General features: G+C 36.6%; 1 protein-coding gene across 1 annotated transcript in view; it reads right to left on the reverse strand.

The window, feature by feature from the left end:
• The window catches only part of CNTNAP2 (contactin associated protein 2), a 1,478,782-nt gene that overhangs the window by 629,353 nt on the left and 823,519 nt on the right, over window positions 1-25,910 (reverse strand). The window contains exon 10 of the mRNA XM_074316028.1: window positions 23,399-23,507. Coding sequence (XP_074172129.1) covers window positions 23,399-23,507 — 109 coding nt within the window. The remainder of the gene's footprint in view (window positions 1-23,398; window positions 23,508-25,910) is intronic.

A 25,910-nucleotide genomic window follows, 5' to 3' on the forward strand; every position in this document is an offset into this window, starting at 1 on the left:
ATATGGTTCTCAAGAAAGATACTTGGGGAAATAAAGAGAACATCGCTACATATAATGAATTATAGACATTATATATTGCTTAAAAATAATTCACAGTCACCTGAACTTTGTTAGAGCTGCAGCTGTTACTGTCAAAGTCCCAGATTGCTGGGAGAGCTATTTTCCCCCTTTCTTTCTCTTTTCTTCCTTTTTTTTCCTTTTTCCTAAATTGTGCATTGTTTGGGGATTTTTCTAAGAGCTGGTCATATAAGATGGAATAAGACTTAGTCCATAGTTGAAAGAGGCTACGGTCAGTGCTTATAATATACGTACAGTTAATTTAAATGGTTTTGTTTTCCACACCATTGTGGAAATAAATCACTTATTTCCCACATCACTAGTCTAGTTCTCAAAGAATGAAGAGATAAATTACTGTACACCAGTTCCAATATATTACAGGAACATTTTAAAACTTAGAAAAACCTAATAAGTTGGATCCAACCAAATACATTGGAAAACACTGCAAAGAAGAAAACGTTTTTGCTATGGAGCCAAAGTTAAAAGGTAACCACCGAATCAAAAGATGGACTGCCAGAATTGTACACTTGAAACCTCTGTAACTTTACTAACCATTGTCACCCCAATAAACTTTAAAACAAAAAACAAGAAATAAGATTACTCCAATGCATTGGTTTCAGTGTACTGATTAGTAAAAAATTTTCATTCCTGTTTTATGAGGAAAAAAATCCATTTACCTTAGCAAAAAATAAGTCAATTAAAATTATAGTTGTTATTTTTTGGAGGGTTTTCTAAAGTAAAAAGGACGTATTATTAATAGTATTGGTCAAACGTTAATTTATAAAATCAAATATTTTTCTGGGGCTATAAAATAATTTTGTCCAGGCACATTAACTAAGGATAAATATTTTCTGTTTTCAATGCAGGGTTGGAGAAGTCTGGCTTTTAAGGTTGTAATAAAAATGATGCTTAGTTTAAGTTTGATGTCTAAAATGTGTTGTCTACTTTACCAAGTACATATTTGTATCAATAATGTGGTATTGTGAAGAAGCATTGAAGAGAAGAAACAAATGGCCACTGATTGAAAATTTCACAAATGTTAGGAAAACAGACCAACTCTCTCTCTCTCACACACACACACACACACATGCACACACATGCACACACAGATGAAATTAAAGAACTAGAGAACACTATTTTAACATGTATAAATTTCATTTTGATACATAGAACTTTGCCTCATTAAAGTAAGAGTTTAATATCGCTCCATCTCATTAAAGCATCTTCCTTTATTTGTGACAAATGGGTGCTGTCAAGTATATAAAAGTATACTTATCAACACCCATGATCCACTTTGAAGGAAATTACATGGCACTGAGAATAGGAAAATTTAAATTCCCATAACATAAATGAGCCACTTCACTTTAGGAATCAATATGTTGTATTGCATGTTAAATTCTAAATTCTGCATCATTTTCACATCAGAAGAAAGAAATTAGAAAATGTATTTAAGAATCCTACCCCAAATCACATTTGCTTGTTTTATTTTAGTCTTTAGAAGCATATTGAGTGCGAATACATTAAACGATACTGACGTTTTACATCACTGATTTTTACAGTACCTCTCACATTCTTTTTTCTCACATCTGTAATCAAGGTAGAGGACCCTACATTTGCAAATAATAGTCTTCATATTAAAAACATTCACTGTGATGTTATAATTTATGAATGGGCTAATTACGTTTAGGTAAACATATGTCAGAAATTATGTGAGCTTAGGTATGCGACATAATTCTTTTTCTTTTCCTTATAATTACCGTAACAATGAATTAGCAGCCAGACCACAAAGTGGTGATGTAGACAGAGAGGGCAGATGCGGACAGCTCCTTCCCTAATTCGCAAAGTATATCTTTAATAGCGTCTATGTTTTTTAATGAAATGTAACTTACTAATGTTTTTCTGACTTTAAATTCACCAAAGGTTTGGTTGGGGTGGTATGTGTGTTTGCAGGTAGGTTTAAAACAATAAAAATGATCATATCAGCTCCCATAAAAAAGTTCGGCACAACAGCCAACGAGAAATCAAAAGATAAGATATGTGGACTCTACCGTCTTTTTTGATTTGACAAATAACTTACATTTCTAGGATTACCAATTTCCTCATTTAAATTAGAATATTTGTTTTATCTACCTCGCAAGGTTATTATGAGACCCACGTGTCCTAATGTTGATGAAAAGTACCCTGTAAAATACCAGGCACTTCTTTCATTATCATTAGGATAAAAAATAAAAAAAAGAAAGAAAGAAAAAAAAAATCCCACGAGAGGAAAAAATACTTTTTAACTCATTAAAAGCAAATTTTTAGAGATGAAAACCTCACAAGTAGCTTTTACTTTCGTTTTCAAGTAATTTTGGTAACTTCATATTTAAATTGCTAATGAGTGTCTTCAATTTATTTTGATATTACTGATTATTTTCAATGGTCCTTAATAAGTTAGGACTCCTTTGGATACAAGTAATGGAACACTCTGAGTCATACTGGAGTAAACACTAAGAACATTTATCACCTTGATCGTCTCACATGACATGATATGATGTTTACAGGTTGTTCGCTCCTGAACTAGCTCTGAGTACTCTCTTCAGACTATGTTGTACTACCCCTAAAACATAATGATTTCAAAACATAATGAAATAATACTGAGTCATAAAAGCAATCATCTGTTATAAAAGAAACCTCCAGTAGTATTGAAATAGTACCTCCTTATATGTGTTTTATTCCATATATGTATTTAAACTAGTTCACTTTTTTCCTTCCTTAGTCAAACACATTGTTCTGACCATGTTAGTTCTTTTCTTCTTTCATTTATTCATTCAAAAATGTTTATTATGCACCAACTTATATGTATAAGCACTATGCTTAATACTGTGGGCAATTTTTTAAAAAATTGCTTTCATCAATAATAATGGTAGTTAAGAAGACTATAAGTGCACATTAGACTGTGACAAATTCAAGGAGTCATAATTTCTTTGTAAATTAATATAGACAATAAACTTTGTTGCAGTTCATACAGGGGAGGAGGGACCGCGTACTAAAATAAATACAGAAGAAGATATCATAAGGGGTGATGGTCCAGAACTTACAGGTTAGATAAGTTTTGCATACTTGGCGAAAGCATACTTTATTATTAATTAGTAGGAGTACTCTAAATACTATAATTCTATCTCTTCTATTACACTATGAGCTCCTCCATGTGATAAACTGTAGTTTCTTCATTTTTATATCCTCGGTGGCTAGAACGTATTTTTCTTCATAGACGTCTGACAATTAGATGAAGAAACGAATGAACAAATGAATGATTTCTAGAAGGACAGTAGTGAAGCCAACAAAATAAAGACAGGAATAAGGAAAACCTGCTTGAGAAAGAGTGATAATCAGCGTGACTTCAATGGAGTAAACGAATCAATGCCGCAAGGGGGACACAACGTTTGAAAGACAAATTTGGAACACAATATATGAGGAACTTTCAATAGGTCAATCCAGGATTTTAAAATTTATTGTGTAAACTGTGGTAGTCCCTGGAGTTTTGGAACCGGGATTAACATAATGAAATACATTGTATATATTCATGTCCCTTAATTCTCTCTTCCCCACATTCACATAGCTCATTTTTATACAGATTATAAGATTCCTTTTGCACATATTCTAATTTTTCTGAAAGACAGGGATTGATGGACATGACCAGAAAGAAAAAGGTTGGAAATAGGAATGAATAAACTTTGAAATTCTCAAGTGTGGGACAGAGGCAAAATAAAACTTGAACTCTATTTACAACGTCAGAGTTAGTCCTCATCTGTAGAAAGAGTATGGTTTTTGTGGTTGTCACAGAAACATTTCTCCCAAGGGTTTTGAAATTAACAGGTAGAAAATTAATCCATTAACTTTTAATGGTTATTAATTAAGCTTGACCCTAAGTACATAGAAATAGGCAAAAGTTTGGAGAAGATTCACATTGCTTAAGTCTCCCTTTTTTCTCCCAGGTCTTATATTATTTTCTCTGCGTAGAATTACTGCATGATGCTCCTGCCTTTTCCCTGAACTTCAAATGTGAAAAATCGGTGCTAAATTTAAATGTAATTCCAAAATATGACGAATCATTTGAATACAGTTTATTTACACTAACTTTGCTGAAGAAAGAGAAGAAAAAAGGTAGACAGTATATATTATCTTTAATGAGACAGAAAGAACTATCACTGACCAACTTTTTTTGAACATTGTTTTTGAAACAGGCACCTTATCTTTCGTGAACATATGTTAGCCAGACATTTAACCAAGCCAAATAAAGTCTTAGAGTTGACTGAAAACTGCTACCTTTTGCATACCATTTAATTGAATACATAACATTGACTTCACAAGTTCTTTTCTAAAAAAAAAAAAGGAAAAGAAAATATCTACATACATTTGATCCAAACAAGGAAGCAGAAATGTAGATATAGGGACATTTTTTCCCCACAATCACATATGTATGACTAAAGAATTCCATTTTCAATCAATTAACTACAAAGGAAATTAATGTAAGCTATTACATAAAGCTATAAAACTATATTATTAAAATGGATTTAGACAGATATTTTTATTTTCAAATGACTATAAAGTAAAAATGACAAAACTGTATGGAATGTACCAATTTTCATTGTTATCCATTAGCTTTATAATTAAATACAAATAGGATGACTGTATTTGTATATGCCACTGGGAAATTCAGGATGCATTATAAATATCGGCTCATGAATCCACCTCATATTCCTAAATTTTATATACGCCAATAAATGTATATAAAAATAGACATGTAAAACCAGAAAAAGACATACTTTTCCTGACTGATATTTAATAGTAACAGCCTGGGTTTTGAGAAAATGAGCAAATTTAATTATACTTAGGAAATAATAAGCTCTACGGCATAAAGACAAGAGACATGACCCAGATATGTAGTTACATTCTGTCTACTACATAATCCTCACTGAGAGACCCACAAAAGAAATCAGATGTTATGTGCAATATTTGGATCCTATATGTAGGTTTAGTAAAAAGAATGTTCCCCTTCAGTATCAGAACTATTAACGATAATATAGTAGAGGGATGCATTTCATTAATACTTGAAAGAAAGAAAACAAGTAAAGGAAAGCTAATTTGCACAGATTAATAAGAACGGGTTCATAGAATGCAACCATGATTTGTATAAAGCTGACGTGCCTACAAGGGTTTCACCGAGGGGTTTTACCATATCATATGAAGAACTTTTAACAGTACATTTGATAAACACCTTTCAGATCTTTCAGCTCATTTAATATTCCTGTGCCACACAAGCTTCTTGGAAAATCAGTAGTAACAATAGCCAAGAGTAAAACTGTGACCCAGTTACATCTGTCTTTGAGTTTTCTCAATTTTTAAAATTTTATGTATGTTTGTTTGTTTGTTTGTTTGTTTTTGCTGATGTTATCTCTACCTAACCAGCTAGCTCAATTTATTCTCTTAGCTTTTGGTCAACCTAAGATGAAAAGGACTGACGTAAATGTGTTTAAATGGTATGATTCGGTGTCTTGCCAGCACTTAAACAGTATTTAGTCTTGAGCTAGAATGATGGAGCTACACAGGTAGAATGTTGGGTGAGGTCCAGTTAAGTTGGAGAAAATGCGCTGAGACAGAAAGAACTCCTTCGAGATTCTAAACTGACATCTCTGGCCACTGCGGATTCTTTGGACCCCATGTACTTGAATGGAAAGGCACGGGCTTTAGAATCAGAAAATTCTGGGCTCAGTCTCATCTCTGACAGTTTCTAGCAGTGTTACCTTTGAAAGTCACTTAACCTCCCTTAGCCTCAGTGAACCATCTATAAAATATGAACAGCTTTTTGATTTGAAGAGTAAATGAGAGAGCAGGTAATAGGCAGTAAATAATGGTCAGCCTTCTTCCCATCATCTCCTGAAATTGGTCCTGATCGTTAAATCTACTCAGTGTAGAAGCAGAGTTAACGATTGGAGTCTGTAATTTTGAGACCCTCACTTAGATCTTCCCAAGGACACAGAGACATGCATCCTATGTGTGCACAGTAAGGAGAGAATTAAGCTAGTGCGTGGGAACGAACTGCCAGGATGTCTACTCGCCAGCTTTTACTGCAAAAGGGAGAACAGAATTCATGATTAGTGTTATTATTCAGCAGTGAGTGACTTTGGGAATACAAAGTCATTCATAAAAATAAAACTTTATATTTAGAATATTAGAACTAATTTAACACTTTGTAGAGTACTTGATGTATTTCAGAGCAACAGAATTCATGCTAGGAAATAAAAGTAAATAAAGGCTTTCTCAAGTGTACTGGGATGTGCCTAAAGGAAAATTAAATATTAAAATGAGGCTCTGAGATAGCAGGCAATTCGTCTTTTTATCCACATGTGCTACTTGCAAAGCCTATCTTGTTGCCTGGGGAAGATAAGGGCTTTATGGGGGAAAAATGGCCAATTTCATTCTCACGGCTACCATCACTACATCTTCTTTAAAAAGCAAGCTACTCATTATAATTACATGCCATGAATAATATATTTAGCACCAGACTAAGATTATGGCTAGGATAACTATATTTCCTATTGGAAAACCCACATCAAGCTGTATTTTACTGTTGTTCATGCAGGAAAGAAAGTGATCTGTTTTATTTTTTTTCTTGGTTGAACTGATTAAGATTTGAACTGATTAATATGGAGACTTGTAGTTGGCATAATGCCATCCTTGCTTCAAAGTTCAGTGCAATTCAACAAACATGTATTGATTGTCAATTCTCTGTACAAGGTTTGGCATTGATAATCAATGGACAAATCAAACATGCATAGGCCTTGACAGATTAGAATGGAAGACAGAATGTATATGATTAATATATGAAAAGTCAGGGCCAATGCAGAAAGGGAGATTATATAAAAAAGAAGGGATACAATGGAGGGGCTCTGTAATTCACAAAATGTTTCTCAACTTTGACAGAACTCTTACTTTTCTTGTTTTTCGTGTTCTTTGTTATTATTTCCTTTCGGAAGGTCAACATCCATTAATAGTTTTAACATCACATTCCATTATCCTTAGGTAGTAGCTTGCAGTTCAGATGGTCTCTTTTTGTTTCTATTGCTCTCAGGTAAACACATTATTTATATTTTATTATGCCACCCAGGTCAGGTCCTAAAACCTAATTTTGTCCTTGGATGAGCACAACTGAAATTCCTATGGGTCTCACTGAGTTGGTGTGCCGAAGTAAATAAATGTTTCATGTATAACCACCTCTAAGGATAGCAACTTCTTTAAAAAAACAAATGCAGATATAAGCTTGGAAACATTTTTGACATTAAACTGGCTCGTGGTTACAAAATCAGATAATGTATGTGAAATTACCTTGACAATGATCAATAGCAACTTGGATGTAATGTAATATTATCATTAAAGAGAAATGAGAGTTCATTTGATAAAAATGACATTCACATTTGTTGGACTTAAACTACTTGACTTTTGAAAACATGTAAACTTGTAAATAAGCCAATTAAGTGATGATTACTAAATTTTGAAGACACATTTCTCTTGCTTTGATAAATCCAACTGGCCTCCTCTATACACAGATAATCTTATTTTTATGACAATAATTATTGATTTTAACATGCACATCTATAAATTGTCAAGGTAGGCAATTCAATGATAACAGAATTAAGCATTTGAAGCACTTTCTATTTCTTGGAAGGGAACTCCATTTAAAATACATTTGCCACTAAAAATACTTTATTAAGTTGATTTTGTTTATTAAGTTTTCGTAAAACTAGCAGGACATGAAAAAGAATTCAAACAATACAGAAGCATGGAAGGCTAACCTGAGCACGTCCCTTCCCTTCCACTTTCTTTCCCTTCCACCCCACTTCCCTCTTCAGAGATCTCCATCAGCAGTTTGGCACACATCCTATCACACTTTCTATACACCTACATGTTCCACATATACACTAGCAAATGCTAGTGGTCACAGAGTATTTCCTCCTTCTGTCACGAAAAGGGAATGTTGGATTTTTTTTTTTTTTTTTCCCTTTAACCTAAAAGGCTGATTTCAAAAGCTGATCATTATGAAACAAGTCTCTACTGGGATGCTTTAGTTATTCTCTATAACATTTTCAGTTTAAATTAGATTTAAAAACCTACTATTAAAATTTTGAAAAGAAGTGTGCTGATCTAATAGGCTTTAATAATATATTACTTCAATTCTAACAGCTAGCTGTGTGCCTGAACTCTTTGACTTACTAACAATCAAGAGGGCATTCACTTAACAATACAATAATGAACACTCTTTCTTAAGTTCTGTATCTGGTTTTAAAAAAAAATCAGAGTGAACTGCCTTTGCTCTTGAAAAGTGACTAAGACAATCGCCCTACTTTTAGTTGATCCTGTGTGTTTTTTACAGTGGGAAATGAAATCTTTAGACTAGAAATTTCAAGTTCAGACTTCCCTCTGCTCAGAAATCACATTGGAGTCACTTTTAAGACTGGCACCTGCAATCTGTTGGGGAATTTCAAACTAGCCTTGTAGCTTCATATCCTGTTTTAGTGATGGGATAGCAATACTTCTAAGCAGTGAGCATCTTGTCAACCAGGAAATGGTCTGAAAATCACATGAGAATGGTGGCCATGTATTTGCACACTAAGCATAACACATCTAGTGAGAAAGGGATGGATGGAACGGCAGGGGCTATATTTACCTGAAGGCAAGGATGCAGTATTTAGACTTTATAGCCGATTCCTCACTTCTAGACTAAAGATAAATTCACAAGTCAAATTTTATTCACTGAGAAGCAGTGACCGGCCCCCTCAAAAGTTATCAGCCAAGATTAGTTCTCTTAGGAATTGCAATGATAAGGGCAAGGTCCGTTATTTAGAGACTCGTAATGATATGACCAGAGTTATTTTTCTTTAATTCCAATGCTCAAAACTGATCACACGTGGGGCCAACTGCCCCAACTACAGTATTTGAATACTGTATGTAAATCAGTCAACACAATGGCCACGTTCATTCTAAAGATGATGGAGAGTTAAAATAGGCATTGCTTTACCTGGGAAAAGAATCAATGACAGGCAAATTGAGGGATCCCAAATAGACTGTGTGATTTTTGTGATGATAATTTGTGAATAGATTTTAGTCATTTCTTTTTACGAGTAGGACTTACTTTCTAAAAGAGGTCTTAGAATATTGGTCTCCATTTTTTTTTTTTTAATATCACACACCCTAACTTAAAAAAAAATCACACCACTGTCAATTTATTTTCCTTTGTAAATTATAATACTATATTTACATATAAAAGTATAAATTTTATACAAATGAAAGTTTTAATATTCTATTAATATTACCATTTCTCCAATTGATTCTCCTGCCTATCTCCTGGGGAATACACATGCCATCTTGGAAAACGTAAAATTAAAAGGAAGAAAATCCCAACTCGGCAGATAATAGCACCTGGCCTAGCATTTAATCACAAATTTTTGCCAATTTCACGTTGAATTAGGAGAAAAATTACATGGTTTGCTCCATAGAATGCCCTGCCCTTTTCCATAGAGTTGTGGAGAATTGTGGGTGGCTATAGCAAGAGTGACACAGTCTGAAACTCCACTTACTCAAGAGACAACTCATAGTTGGGTCCTGGCATCGAGGGAACTGAGAGTCAGAACTGAGCATTGGGAAAAGGACGGAACTAGACACTTTTGTCCTGGGTTCAGATACCAGCTCTGCCACTAACTAGTTCTCTGATTTCGGTAAGAGGTTTCTTCTCCCCAAGCCTTTATTTTCTTTCAGATCATGGGACTGTTTACTAGAGGGGTTCTAAGTTCCCTTCCACCTTTAAATTCTGCAGGAAGGCACTGGCCGACAATTTTCTTGAGTAGGCAATGGTGAAAAAAACTTCTCTTGACTATTGTTACTCATATACTAAAGGAGTAAGAGACATCAATGAGCCCTAAGAACCCTAAAGCCTTCTGAGGAAGCAGACTGTTGGATTCTTGTTTTCTGTGTAACTTCACTTTTAAATAAACTCCCTTTACGTGTATCTTACGCTAGGTAGCTGCTGCATTCGTGTGAGCCATCAGTGCAAAGGAAAACAGCAAAACTCTGATTTGGAAATGGGACCACAATCCAATGGGTATGACACTCAAAAAAAAAAAAAATCCTCTAATTTTACTGATAATTAATATTCAACAAAATCATCATAATACCTATGATAATCAACTGAAATTCAAGAGCTAGCGTGTCTGTCTCCTGAAATCAAATTCTTTTCATTCAATAAACAAAGGTCATATCAAAGACACTTAATTTAGTCCTGAATCTCAACACTTCTATATTCTCAGTGATTTTAAATGCAAGCTGAAAATGTGAGGAAAATAACAGAGGACCAAATTTTGCCCACAATGAGGTATTAATTGCTCGGCCTGTCTCACTCATCCACACAGCTGCCACCTCTCCCTGCTGTTTGTTCTTCCTTCCTTCCTGACTAGCAGAGTGGGGTACGGCTGCTAAATTTTATTTTTTCCATCTCACGTTTGTGAGATGACCTTTAGATACTAAATGTTAAGTTCCACGTTGGGAACAATAGGGCTTAATTTAATAATATAGGAGTAGAGCGATTCATGCTGTGCAATCTAAAACATTATGACACAACTGAGATTATGGGTTTGATTTCTAAGAATCAAAATAAGTATTACAAAGAAAAATGTGACCCTCAGCTAAACAAATCATTTATTTCTATTTTAATTTGACTGCTCTGATCATACGTTTTCATCAGTCTCTGTTTTGCTTTCAATGCTCAAGATTAAAGCCTCTCATTGACAATTTTTTGTTGTTTTTGTTCGATCACTTATTTTCTTTAGGGGCTCAAGAACTCCTGCTGATATTCTTTCCTCTAGGATAGTGAATTCTTTTTTACTTCCACGCTGGAAGCCAAAGGATTAATCCTTTGGAATTTCAACGAATCACCTAATTAGTAACTTACTAAAAATGAAATAAGTTAATTATGTGCAATTTCTTTATAAAGATCAATGACAGGCAAATCACTTTCCGAAGGCTATTCCCCTCATTTGCAGCATAAATGAGAAAAACAGAAATTAAATAAAGTTTTTACTAGTGCTGATAGCACCGCAATACAATAATAGGTTTCTAGGTTATTCTATTAGAAGCATTACCTCAGCATGAGACCTTGTTTATACAGTAATATTTAAGAAGTTATCCTACCTTGGAGTAAGAGTTGATGAATATCTTCATAAGCCAAGTCACTAACATGCACCATATCTTTCAAGCGAATTGAACTCCATTAATATTAACTGAGTACCTGCTAAGTCCAAGGCCATAAGAATCCCTACCCACCCCGCCCATTGACTAGTTCTGTAAGCAGTGGCACGTCACCTAAATTCTCTACGCTTCGATATGGTCCTCTGTAGAATGGAGACCATGACGTGTGGCACCTGGTAGGATGTCTGTGGTGATAGAGTTTTGGTGTAACAACCACTGAAGCAACATTACGCTAGACCCACACAATCAGAGCGCCCCTACGTGCAGCTCGGTTTCCCTGACATTAATCTGGTTGTGACACCAGCCTCCGGTGTCCACACACACACAAACACCCGTCCGAGGCAGGCATTTTGTTCAGCAGGTTAGACTTGCTGGGAACCGGGGATTACAGCGAATAAACTGGTCAAATCAACCTGGGGAACTGTGTCACTTGCACATGCACATATTAAAGAGTCTACAGAATTGTGCATCGGGCAAGCTGTGTGCTTGTAAGCCACTGTCTCCCGAGTCTTCACATCCATGGAAATGTGTTTGTGAAACATTCCCTCAAAAAATAAATAAATAAAACCCCACATTGATCGCTGTTGTACTAGAATTATTTTCTTCTCTTCCTTTCAGCTACACCCTCTTGTCTGCCTAGGAGGCCCCCCTAAAAGTTTCTGATTGTTGATTGGCAGTGCTGACCTTCTCTAGGCATGGAGCAGGCATTTGCTGAGTGGTCTGTGGAACCTTTACAGGAGAAGGAAGCAGAAGGGAGCTTTCTATGCTGAAACTGTGTCCAATGGTTGTCATTATGGATATTCTCATCACAAAAAAAAAGCAATTTACAGAACATTTTCCATTTTGCCCTTTTCTTGATACATTCAAGTGAATTAATTTTCTTAAAATTTGGCACCCAGAATAGCACAAGGTATAAAGTTGAGCCAGGGTAGAAGGAAATACAGCTATCGTTTCTCATGGTCTTGACTCTCTTCCATTAAGAGCATCTGAACGTTATATTTTACCAGCCTTATCTCTCTGCAGACATACTCAGCTTGACGCAAATAACAATTTTCTCTTTTCTTATTAGGATTTCCATACTAACTATTGCCAAAGCCACATCACGGTAGACTTAATAAGGAGTGGGGATCTGAGAATAGTTTTTCCAAGACTAGTCGGTCAGTTTCATGAGAACAACAAAGCCGAATGGTTGCCGGAGAACTTTCTGGGATCCCGAGGCCGCTGATGAGACCACTTCTAAGGAAGGATGCTTTTGGAAATGTCTGATAGTTGATCAGTGCTCAGGGGAACTGAGATAAAGGAGGAGCCTGCTCTCTGCCACGTTCACACTTCTGACCATCATCACCACTTCTAATGTTATGCCGGTGACTCCCAAATGATCTCTTCTGAAGTTTCAACCTATATACTCAATTACACATGTGATGTTTCTACAGGAATGTCTGAAAGAAACCTCTTATTTGATATATGAAAATGTCACCTTTACTTCCAAAATTATACTTCCTTCTTTTTTCAAACCTGATTGACACGTAGTTTCACCAGTTGTTCATGCCAGTAACCCTGGTGGTCGTATTTGGCTTCACCTTGAACTTACCAGGTCCTCCCATTAATTTTGTTACCAAAATATACAATATCCTTTGAATCTGTCCTGAGTCATCCCTTTCCATGGTCACTGCCACTGTCTTACTTCAGGGGCCATCACTTGCTACTTGGGCTACTCTGATACACTGAATAAAAGTTTAGGCGAATGGATCTGGATTCTAATTAGCCTTCAGTCTGTAGCTGTACGTGCAGTTTGCGTAACTCCCAGAACCTTACTTTTCTCGCTTATAAGAAAATTTAGGTCCACTAGTTACTGGTGGGACTGAAGCCTGAATACAGATTCTTAAATTCCCCTTCTAATCCTTCTTCAAAACCTCACTATACTCTTAGCTACTCCTCCCAGATTTGTGTCATCTGCAGATTTGCTAAGCTTGACATTATTATTAGAGTCTTTGATAAAAATGCTTCACAGGAAAGGGACAAAAGAAATGGCTTACGGTTGCCTCTTGAAGATCCCACTGTTTCTACAGCACAAATGTACCTCTACAACGTCCCTCAGTAAAGGGCAGAAAAAGATGGTAGGTGTACGTAGAGAGCTAGAAATTGATCTGAGCTACCGATTCAAGAAAAACGACCTGAGCTATTAAGAACCACATGTCCAGACTGGGTCCAGAGTTCCAAGAAGATACATCGGGGCCTGACGCATGGATGCCAGAGGCCTGCGCTCTGCCTGCCTCCACACCTTTCCCCCAAGCAGAGAGGGTCACATCTTACACCCTTGGCTGTGAGACCAGGATGCTGGCAGTCATAGCCCACATTACAAATATACCAACCAGCTGCTTACAAAGTTTCATGGGTCCCCCTTAGGACAGGTTCACAGACAACTTCTATCCTTGTTCCATTAAAACGTAGGCCTTTTCTAATTTTTACAGTTGACCTGCCTTCATTTCAGATTCGCTCTGTTACCTATGCTGGTGGGAGAGGATGTGATATGTGTACCTGTGTGTGAGGGGGTGAGATTGGGGGGGGGGCAGAATGCACAATCCCTTCCTCAGCAATGGTCAACCAGACACAAGTCATCAGAGGGCGAATGTTTTCTCAGCCCATTCCTAATTGTTTCATTTTGTTTTTCCTCTCAGCTTCAAGGTAGAGAAAGGTGTGGAGAGGCCAAAAATCATGAAACTTTTTAAAGAAAGCACATCCCTTTTCTAGTGGTCTACATCTATTCAATTTAGGGTCAAACTTGCATATTAAAGGAAAAGCTAGTGAACTTACTTAAGGTTTTTAAGTTCAACTCCAAATTTTGCTATGATAGATTTTGCCAAAGGCTTCATTACATCAAGTTAAAGCTATAATATCTATGTAGTTCTCAGCCTTTTTGCCCCAAGACAGCTGGCTGAGGGATACAGTGCACTCCAGCAGTCTGGATACACTTTAGTAGCAATTTTCAAATGGTGTGTACATGCGTGGAAGGTGGGGCTTCTCCTCCAGTGAGAATCACTTGTCAATAAAAGTGATCTTTCTACCTATCACTCCTATCAAAAAAAAAAAAAAAAAAAAAAATCTCTGATGGCCTGGAATGATATCCTTAGGGAGACTCTCTTGATTGCTTCATTAATTACTAAGTATTGATAAATCATCGGTTAATAACCAACTTTTATAACTTTTGCAGAAATTAAAGCCAGGCTTATACTGACCTGTGGGTTCTGGAATCTGCCCTGTCCTGCTTTATAAATGACCAATGGGTACTCACTCCCATTTCATATCTGTGGCTGATAGACCCTCCATGATGGCTGCAGACTTGGAGCAGCTGGTGCTTTCACTGACCCTGGGTGGTTTGGAGACTCAAAAAAAAAAAAAAAGAAAAAAAAAAAATTATGCTAGTCGCAACTCTATATTAGTTGCTGAATTCACTGAATGTATGATTTTGTTTTCAACGAAGACATGAAATGTATATCACTGATGTGCATCCTTTGCTAAGAGCTCTTCTTACAGGTTACTAGAAGCTCTTCTTTTCTTCACTGATGTTAGATGCCAGCATCCTTTCGCTGATACGTGTGTTAACTTTTTCAGTTTGAAATCCGTCTTGCTTGCGGAAGAACACTGAAGGAAAATATGAGTGAAGCAGACACCTTGCTTCTTTCCTATTCTCACCTTCACTCTTCCTTTTTTTTTTCGTCCCAACATACTTAATTTTTTTTTCTAAAAATTGTCTCTAGATATTTTTCATAAGCTCCAGCTTATTCAGGCCTATTAGACTCTCTGATGTTTTTCCTACAGTTAATTCTCTCAAGATCCGTTTCTTTCTGATGAACTAATTCCTGCTAAGGTGTTGATGGCTGATAATGGCTTAATGTATCAACCTTTTAGGAGAGCGGTTGCATTTTCACAACTGATTTTAATTCCTTAACCCCAAAGAGTGCATGACAGGAGAATTTCAAGTATCTTTTCAGAGACAATGAGGAAAGAACTCTGGAGGGAAGACCATTTTTCCTAAAGCCCCGCTAATCACAGAACAGATTGTTAAGTACTTATCTGTACATAAGCCTCTCATTCTTGTAAATAACATGAGAAAAGTCAGTAAGAGAAAATGTAATATGCATTCTTCCTTGCCAGACATCAGAGAGTTTTGAAATCACACAGGAGCAGCTTCTCCCTGTCTTTAGAGGTTTCTAAAACAGAGGTAATGTGACTTTTCAGCTCTTTTATTCTGATCTGATCAATTTAATTTCATTATGTTTTTATATAAGAATGTTTTATGGAGCCTTTAAAGCAGTGATTACAACTTTACCTGGAAAGTAATTTAAAAAATGCCAACTCAATGCAGGCAATCTAGTGAACAATGTATTATGTTGATTAGGAGGTGTGGACAAAAAAGGGGCCACATACTAAGCTGGACAAGCTCAGGGGAGGCCAGCATGGTGGGCCCTACAAAGTCAGAGACCGTAAGTAACCGCATGGGATGGTCAACATACAAATTCTCAACTAAAAGCAGGTCATGGCGGGTAGTCATGTCCTAAGCCTGTAGCTTCCTTGACAAAGGTCCATCTTTACCTTAAGTGAGCCTGAGCCTGTCTATTGTCTTTTTGCACCTAAGATAACATACCCTTGGAATGTCAGAGTCATCTCCTTTTTCAGACCCCCGAGGGCACACCCACTGTACAAGAGCACAGCCCACAGAACCCCTCATTGTTATCTTGTTCCCTGAAATCATCTCTGTGTGTTGTTAAATGTAAATTATTAACTATCCTGTATCCACCAATGTAAAAGAAGTATGTGCCGCTCAGGGGCACCTTTTATTCAATCCCAGAGCTTCCCCACTTTGCTTTCTCCTGCCCCCTTAATCTACCACCAACGGATTTCATGCACTCTCCTTATATCGCCTCCTTCAATTCTCATATATTAAATAAGCTGCAAAACTACCATTCTCTGGAGCGTTTTCTTAATCCGTTGAGATTTTGCTTCCGGCATTTGCTGCCAGTTTGGCTCAAATAAACTCACAAAAATTCTCTACAATTTTGGACAGAGGTTAGTGTCTAGAATCAGACAAACCTGGAGTCAAATCCTAGTTCTGACTCTTAAGAGCTGAGGGTCTTTAGGCAAATCACAGAACTTGAGGCTTAATTACTACCTCTGCTAAATGGGCCTAATAATAAGAGCCGCTTGACAGAGCTCTCTTGAGGATAGTGAGATTAAGAAAAATACTCAGAACAATTTCTAGAACATCGTAAAAAGCTAATGAATGCTACTGTTGTGAGGGAATGTTTTTAAGTAGAAAAACATGACAAAACTCTTCAAGTCGGCTTCAGAGTGTCAGGGCTCCGACAGGTTATTATCGCTTGTCTGATCAACGAAAGGAAAATTTTGTTATTTCTATTGAGATTCTAAGATGCATTAGTCTGTTTGTCCATTTATTTTTTCTCACATTCTTTTATTCATGCAGTGTATATTAAGCAGCTATTAAATCAGAAGTTGAAAAACAGTGGTAAACACCACAGCCATTCTCCCTGCCCTCAACTCTGGTAGTCCAGTGGTGTCGTTACAGAGCAGGAAAGAGGCTAAGGGTGAAAGCCAAGGGTAAGAGGCAATGGGAGACACTTACCCTAACACATTTCACCTCTCCGTAAAACAAAATCAACAGTCTAACACCCATTTGGATGATTGTTGTAAAGAAAAGTAAACACATAAAGAACAAGTGTTGGTGAGAATGTGGTGAAATTGGAACCCTGTGCACCGCCAGTGGGGATGTAAAACGGTGCAGCCACAGTGAAAAACAGTATGGGAATGCCTCAAAAAATTATAAAGAATTACTATGTGATCTAGCAATTACACTTCTGTATTTATTACCAAAGGAAGTGAAAACATGGGATTGAACAGATATTTGTACACCATTTGTACATGTATTATTCACAATAACCAAACGGTGGAAACCAAAATGTCCATCAATGGATGAATGGATAAGCAAAATGGATAAGCTATATGTATACACACACACACACACACACACACACACACACACACACACACACAGTTATTTTTCAGCCATAAAACAGAATGAAATTCTGAAACATGCTACAACATGGATGAAACTTGAAGACGTCATGCTCAGTGAAATAAGCGAGACATAAAAGGACAAATATCATATGATTTCATTTATATGAGGTCTCTAGAATAGTCAAATTCATTGAGACAGAACAAGAGTGGTTCCCAGAGGCTGGGGTAGGAGAGAATGAGGAACTGGTGTTTAATGGGGACAGAGTTTAAGTTTGGGGAGATGCAAACGTTCTGAGGATGGATGGTGGTGAAAGTCACACAATAACCAGGTGAGTGTACTTTAATGCCACTGAACTATACACCTAAAATTAGTTAACATTTTAACCAAAATTTTATGATACATATGTATGCGTGTGTGTGTGTGTGTATATATATATACATATATATGAAATATATGTGTGCATATATATACGTATATATGTACATATGTGCATATATATACATATTTATATGCATATATATAAATATATTTTTTCTAACCAAAATAAAAAACATCATACACTGTGTGAATTCAGTAGTTAATATAGCTGGACGTTGTGACTAGCATAAGTTTTTCCCACTATAACATAGTGACTTTTAGCTGCTACTTGTTTGAAAAAAAAAAAAATCAACATTTAGACAGCAAAACAAATAGGGGCTGTGTTTTCTTTTTAAGTTTTTTGTAAGTGGAGTAAAACATTTACATGCCTTCCCTCATTCTAGAACATTCCTCCCGACAAGATATTTTATTCTTTCACCTCATGAGAGAAGCAAGCAGGGGTAGCAAGAGAGAGAGCAATGGGGAATGGAGCACATTATTTTAAGCAAGGACAATGCTGAAATGTATTTTTGTTTAGCCAACTAGGATTTCATTGACAGAAAATTAATAGTGTATTTAACAAAAAACAGTCCATTGTTTAACATTCAAAGTTTACAGATTTTTCTCTTTGCAAGACAAATGATAAATTAGAAAATGCACCTTTCCAAGGGAAAATATACTATGGAAATATAAAAGTTTTAGAAATATTTAGTGAAATCTTATTAGAAAATTAGAGCTGTTTATTAAGGAAAAACGAAGGTGTTCTAGAGCATATCTTTAATTTCTAAAGTTGATGTTTAGGAAAAGGTCATGCCTTCTGACAAGTTACACTTTAGTGCCACAGTAAGAGACAAAATATAAGGTTGAATGGATTACCTAACTGATATGGCATGGTATATCTTATACTCTTTAAATAATAAGAGTGCAAAAAAAATGTTTAAAACACACATAGTGCTATGTTCTAGCATAAAATAATATAAAATTTTGTAATAGAATAATTTTTGATATGGTTAATTTCCCTTGTTAATTCATCGAACACGTGTTTCACGAGCGTCTTTCCTACATCAGGCACTGTGGTAATCTCGGTATACCGAGATAGGCAAAACCAAGGGTATTTCCTGCTGTCCTGGCCTTAAGGTCTGCTTGCACATCTCATATACCTCACTTCTTTTTAAGTTACAGTTTCCTAAATCCAAAGACAGTTTTTCCTGGACTCTTAACTTCCGTTTCTCCAGACTAAACAATCATAACCACATTTCTCCTTTTCCTTGTAGTTCTACCACATACCAACTAAGAAAAGTAAGTCATTTACCATCGGATCTAAAGAAGAAAGCTCTGGAATAACAACTGCCATTCATTTCAGTAACTTCTAGTATTTTGAGGAATGGTCAAGTAATGCCTCCCTCTTAATTTAAGACCAAGAAATGTATTGAATTAGGCTTTTTGTGGGGAATAAAAATAAGATTGGGAATGACAAAGAGATACAAATACACGATTAGAAAATATTCTATTGCTTATTTAAAAAAAACAAAAAAACAAAAAAAAACAACAACAACAAAAAACAACACCTAATTTTGCCACTCTAAATTATTTGTAAAAAAAAGCTTCAGGCTAGGATGATGGATAATTGAAAACTTGGAAAGGAAATGAATCTACTTAAACATATTTCTCAAAGTCAATATCCTTAGATTAAACAACCATATACAGATATTCAAAAGTTGCCCAAGGAGCAAATCATGAGACTGCACGCCACATTTATTAAGTAAAGTTGGGTGCACAGACTTGAATCAAATTCAAAGTAGTATCAGCTATTTGCTATTAAATAGAGGAGTTGTCACATAGATTGCTAAGTAACTTCCAATATTTCTTTTCCTCCTCTTGAAACATTTAGCTGGGCACTGGGTTACCTAATCTCCCTGTGTGACCATGTACGTTCCAGCCAATGGTTCATACACAGTATCAGACTTCAAGGGAGCGGTCTTAAAAGAAGGGGGGCAGCACCTCTCATTTTCTTTTTGCTTCTGCCTGGGATTTGGGTATAATATCTGGAGCCTAATGTGCCATTTGGGTTCACAAGGTGCACATTAAATGATGAGGATGAGAAAGCCTCCCTGCTCCATGGAGCCCACTGCACATGACCTTTAGAGTTTGACTTCTGTCTACTTTTGTAGAAGAAACAAGGGTATCTCCATCGTGTTAACTGCGGTCTTTATCACTTAGCGCTGAAACTAACTCACACTAATGCCACATTTGGTACTATATTTAGAACCAGGGTGCGACGTGTGACTGAACCTAAAAAGTTTATGAACTGCCGGCGGGAGGAACCAGGTCCTGGAGCCTGGGAGACTGCAGGGTCCGTAAGCTGGGCCTTTGTTATTCGCAGCAAAATATTTGGTCATATCGTTAACTACTGTTCCCTGGAAGGCAGACAGGTGCCAGAGGAGACTTTACATATTAGGAAAACACTGGGCAATACTCAGAGGCTGATGTGTGTTGGTTTTTTCTTGCTGTGTTCAGCAAAGTCTTTGAAAGAGCAATGAACTCAGTCTAAGACCAACCAGGATGCAGGCTGAGATAAAAGACCAGGTGCTCTCTGTTTATACCGACAATGTGAACTGGTGGAAAAATTCCCAAATTAGGAGCTTTAAAAGGTTGAAAAAGTATCCTAAAGTATAGTAATTATAAGCCATAGCTGCGGGGAGGTAGACTTAGAAGGAAGTAAAGTTGTGGCCCAAGATATCTTTTATCACTTGCAGGTAAGAGTAAAGCTGGAAAAAATGGGGGGGGGGGAGTAGTTTCAAGAAATTGGCTTCTCATATGTTAAGAGTTGTTATATTACTATTTAATCTGTATTTGACACAAATATATGATCTCCAGTAGGGCTCTGTCATGTGCTACATAACTATGGATGATAAATAGATTCAAGTAAAATAAACAAGTGAAAGAAAACAACACCACCACCACCAAAAGGACTTGTCTACCAGAGATTGGAAAAGAGCAGATTTAGGATACTGCCCTTGCAACATAAGTTATTCTTTCTCAGGGCCTCAAGATTGAAAGAGGGAGGGACAAGCAAGTTCTCTTGGAGAGAGAGTAGAGTGGCACACGTCCACTGAGAATTGACAGAACATCGAGGTAAGTAAGTAAAATAACAGAGTTGCCAAGCTTAAAACTACGTCAAGAACAGATATTTAGGTGTGGTTACCTGCACACAGAACCACCTTAAAGAAAATAGGTTAGAAGACCACAATGTTTCTGGGGGAATTATTTGCCAAGGAAACCACACGTATGGCCTGCAAAAGTCTGTGCCCTTTCAATGACTAAAGCAGTCCTAGAAACCCATGTTTGTATCAGCAGAAGCTAAGAAAGCATGCAGCCCACAGGGGCACACCCTGAATGCCCTTTGCAGATATGGCCACGTAGGACAATGGATTAGGAGGGGCCCCACACAGAGTAAAACCATTGGTCACAGAAGACATTGGAAAAGAAGTGCCTGTGCTATTGCTGCCTAGCAAGATTTGAAAATTGCTATGGACCAGTGATGGCTACGTGCTTCTCATGCTTTTATTTTATGGAGTGTATCCTGCAGCTACTAGGTTTTTAGTTTATACATCACCAGACCACAGAAAACCAAATTTTGACCTGATGTAGAGGGCTATACATTATTCAGAGATGGGGATTTGAGCTGGATGCAGTAACTAATGAGATTCTGGGTTGGTCTCACTTGAAGAAACATAAAAAAATGTTCTCTCTATGGGAAGAAAGGTGAAAGTGCATATTTCTGGGTACCAATGCTGATACACACTGCCACTATCTGTTTTCAAGGTCTTTTTAGTAATAAAATCTCGTCCTTTTAGCTGGGCACCTGGCTGTCTGGAAGAGTTGTATTTCCCAGCCTCCTTCGCAACTAGGTGTAGCCATGTGACTAAGTTCTGACTGACATGATGTACGTATAAGTGTCCTGAGCATCTTCCAGGAAGCGCCTAGAAAGAGAAGAGCCCCACTCTTTCCCTCCTTTCTTTCTGGCATCTGGAATGGTGATGTGATAGCTAGAGTTTAAGGAGATATCATGAACCACAAGATAGAAGCAATATGCTAATGATGTCAGAGAAACAAGAGAGATTAGGGGCTGCCAAATTACAGTTTGCAGGATACATCCTGCCTGCCACCTGTTTTTGTAAATAAAGTTTTATTGGAACACAACCGTGCCCATTTGTTTACATATGGTCTAAAACTGCTACAATAGCAGCGCTGAACAGCTGTGACCAAGATCATCTGGCCCACGATACATAAAATATTTACTGGCTGGCCCTTTACAAAACAAATTCGGTGACTTTCTGAGATGGAAAAATCCATGTTTCCTGATACCAGGAAATGCCATCCCAGGCCTGTCATCTTGCTTAAGCCATTATTAAGTTGAGTTTCTGTCAAATACAGCCGTACAGTATCCTAATACATTTGGATTTCTTTTTTTCTCTTCAAAATAAATGTTGTTATTGCTATAGTTTTTTTCTAGCACAGAAATGCTACATTTTTTGTAGCATAGGAATTCCACATTTAACATGGAAAACATGTGAAAGTGCAAAGAAAAATAATGCATTTAATGATGTTGATGTTTACCGTTATATTATTTGACATACTCTCAGAGATTAACTTTCCCAACAACAGAAATGTATACTTAATTTAAAAAAAAAGAATAAAATAAGTATGATTGACCAAAAATTCTGAAATTCTTAATGCAATAAGAAAGCTTCTTTAACTAAATGGAGACATTGTGTTTGTGGATGCCCTCTTCAAGAAAGCAAAATTTCTCCACCAATAAGCAAAAAAGTCAGTTAATTGAAAAAAATTATTAGTGACTTTAACAATAAAAATAAGACTAGAAAGTTCACCATTAGAGATTCATCCTTTATAGAGTCTTGAAGACCAGAGAGTCTTCCAAATTCCTTATTACTATAAAATTTCCTTAGGGAGTAGATAATAATTCTTAATTATTAGAGAGCTAGCTTGTTGCTCAGATGGGCAAGCAGACCCCCTCCCCCCCGCCAAAAAAAAGGAAATAAATTTTGAAAAAAAAGTGAGAATTTAGCAAAATCTCAGTTTAATGACTTAGTGTATGAACCAGACTGAAAACAAACAAAGTTTTATTGGAAACTAACTAGCTTATTTCTAAGTCTGTGATCTTTAAAAACCCAACAACGGAAAAACAAATGACAAACAAAAAAACCAGCCATATGCTCTGAAAAAACTTACTTCCTAACTCAAAGGGAGGAGTTTACATATAAATAATGATCTGCTTAATGGATAAACAAAACAAGCAGGCAAATAAAAATAAACAATAATAGACGAGAACAATTGCAGACATTGGATTCCATTTTGGTTTTGTTTCTACATATACAGGATTATTATTATTTGAATTTTCAGCAATCTAAAAAAATTAGTACCCTGAAATTATTTCCTTTACTTGCTCGGCCAAGGAGAATCAGGAATGGAAACAGAAACACCAACTTCACTAGGGGAAAAAAAGAAAAAGAAAAAAAGCAGCAAAAAACTTCTCTCTGATTTGTAAAGAGTTGCTATGAAAGAGTTTGCCAAAACTGTCTTTTGTTTTCACTTATTTGTGTCATTACTCGGTAACTTGTGGTGGCCTTGGAGGGGTGCTGGTCATACCTCCTTTCCTGTTTGAGGGTCAGGGTTGGCTGGTAGTCACCTGGTATAATTAGGGTCCCAGACACCATCCTGCTGAGCCCATATTCCCCCACACTGCCCCAGTCAATCACTAAACATGGCGAGAGTACCAGAGTCAGGCCACTTCTGTCTGACACAGGATTCCAACCGGAGATTTTTTCGAGGGTTGTGGCCAGCACAGGCAGGCTCAGCACTGAGACAGAATCTGGGGCTGTTCCTATGCAATCCTTTTCTTTCCTTCTCTCCTTCCTTAGGTGTCAGCCCTTCTCCTCTCTCACCCCTTTATCCTTCAGAGGTGTTTTGTCCAATTAAATGTCTAATTCTGTCTTAACCTCTGCTTTACAGTACCTGAACTGAGACATTATTCATGACAAAAAGAAGTGTAAATTTGTTCCTTCCTTCCTTCCTTCCTTCCTTCCTTCCTTCCTTCCTTCCTTCCTTCCTCTTTCTTTTTCCTTTTTTTTTCTTTTTGGTAAAGCATTATAAAATCAACTGGACAGGATAAGCTGTAGAAATATTTATGTTCCACAATTAATAATTTGACATACATTACACAGTTGCACCAGATAGATAAATCATCACAGTTTTAAAATTTGGCCAATTTTTTTTCAACTTAAGAGCATTTTAGGTATGGAAAATAGTTCCTAAGACATCCACACAGAGAGATATTTAATTTCCATATTTGTAGAGTTATCTGTTAGGTTGGTGCAAAAGTAATTGTGGTTTTTGCAATTATTTTTAACCTTTTAAACCTCAATTACTTTTGCACCAACCTAATATATTACTTCCACACTCAGAACATTGTGTTCCTCTAGTCTGGCGTTTATAACGTAGCAAAATTAATATAAGGAGAAAAGAAAGCAGAGTGTGCTAGCGATGAATAGCCACAGGGTTAAGACAATTCTTGAAAGTCAAAGAGTTTTTATAATTTCATGATTTTTTTGGAAAAAAAAACTACTACAATTCTATTTTAAATCTGAATATTCCCAATGCAAACCCATCAGAACAGCCAGAAAAAGGCAAAGACATACAGAATATCACAACCATTCTAATGATAATTAGGTTGAATCACAGCTCTAATTAAATTCCACTTCTTGGAGGTATAAAAAGGTCTTTGGAATTTGGGGCTAAAGAATGAATATTTTCCTATCTCTAACAGAGGAACAGTTTCGGGTGAGGTTAATGTATTCAATTTCATTGTGCAATTCCCTTCCTCTTCTCTGCCCTTTTCTTTTATGCACATAATTGGAAAATAAACTAAAAAGACCAAAATTTCTTTGGGAATTGGATTGAAAAAAAGAAATGTATCACTCCTTGTTAATGTTCTCCTAATGTTAAGAAATGGCTTAAATTTTTTTTAAATGGGGAAAGAATTTGGACAATAGCTAATACTGGTCTAAATATTCTCATAGCTTGTAGTTGTTTTTGTAAAATCAAATCCTGTGTTAGAAATTAGTAATTGAGAAAGAGTTTCTAGGTTAACGCACAACAATCAAAGGATGACCAAGTCCCTATAACAGAAAAAAAGGGGAAAAAATCATATACAATAATAATGAACCAGGGTAAAATAATAGAAGCATAATAAAAATCTATATAAACAAAAATTAATTGAAGGGTTCTGAAGCAAAAAGAAAAAAAATGAATTTCAGTTATTATATAATGTTAGCCAATCCAAATCAAATGAACTATTTATATTAACAATTTATAGGAATCTCTAAAGAGCTAAATTGTGATTTCCTCATTTCTCATTCTGAAATGTAATACTGTTAGTCAACTGATAGGTCAGAAAAAGTTAGTTCTTGCCATTAATATTAAATTAGGATTTCAAAGAGGGGCATGTTAATGAAAAGATGGGGCACCCACACATTTCAATAATAATACATAAAGATCAGCACTTCATTTGTGCACATGATGGTTAACTTGTATTTTTCCAAGGACAGTTAATAGTTTATTTCCTAATCCCCTCAACCTCAGTCCAGCTGGACCATGGATGGAACAACGACCAGGAGAAAAGATTACATCCAGGCCAGTCTTTCAAACTTCGAGATTATATGTGAACCGATATTTTAAAAGGCCATTGATGTTAAAGCAGTTGCTTACCTCTGACTCACTGTCCCCCACGTGTCCATGTCTGTGTGGCACTGCAGTCCCCAAATCAGACTGACTGGAATTTAGGTTACAGGGGCAGATTTTAAATCCGTAGATTCTTGACCTTTGTTATACCCCACGTGGGATGCAACAAACAGAGCATATGTCTAAAACTTGAGATGAGAGATTTGGGAACTGAGTCAGAACCCATCAAGGTAATTCAGGAGAAAAAGGATGCAGGGAAATGTGACAGTGAGTGAGTGAGTGTGTGTGCTTGTGTGTGTGTGTGCACGCGCGGTGAAGCAGGGCCCTGTTGGGACCCCCATAAAAGAGGCCTTGCAATGTCCCTGGCCTCCACCTTCCCTGCCCTAGAGCTTCACAGTAGATCATCCCCTGTGGCTTGAGC

Source organism: Rhinolophus sinicus, linkage group LG11 (genome assembly GCF_036562045.2).
Source record: "Rhinolophus sinicus isolate RSC01 linkage group LG11, ASM3656204v1, whole genome shotgun sequence".
Lineage (NCBI taxonomy): Eukaryota > Metazoa > Chordata > Mammalia > Chiroptera > Rhinolophidae > Rhinolophus > Rhinolophus sinicus.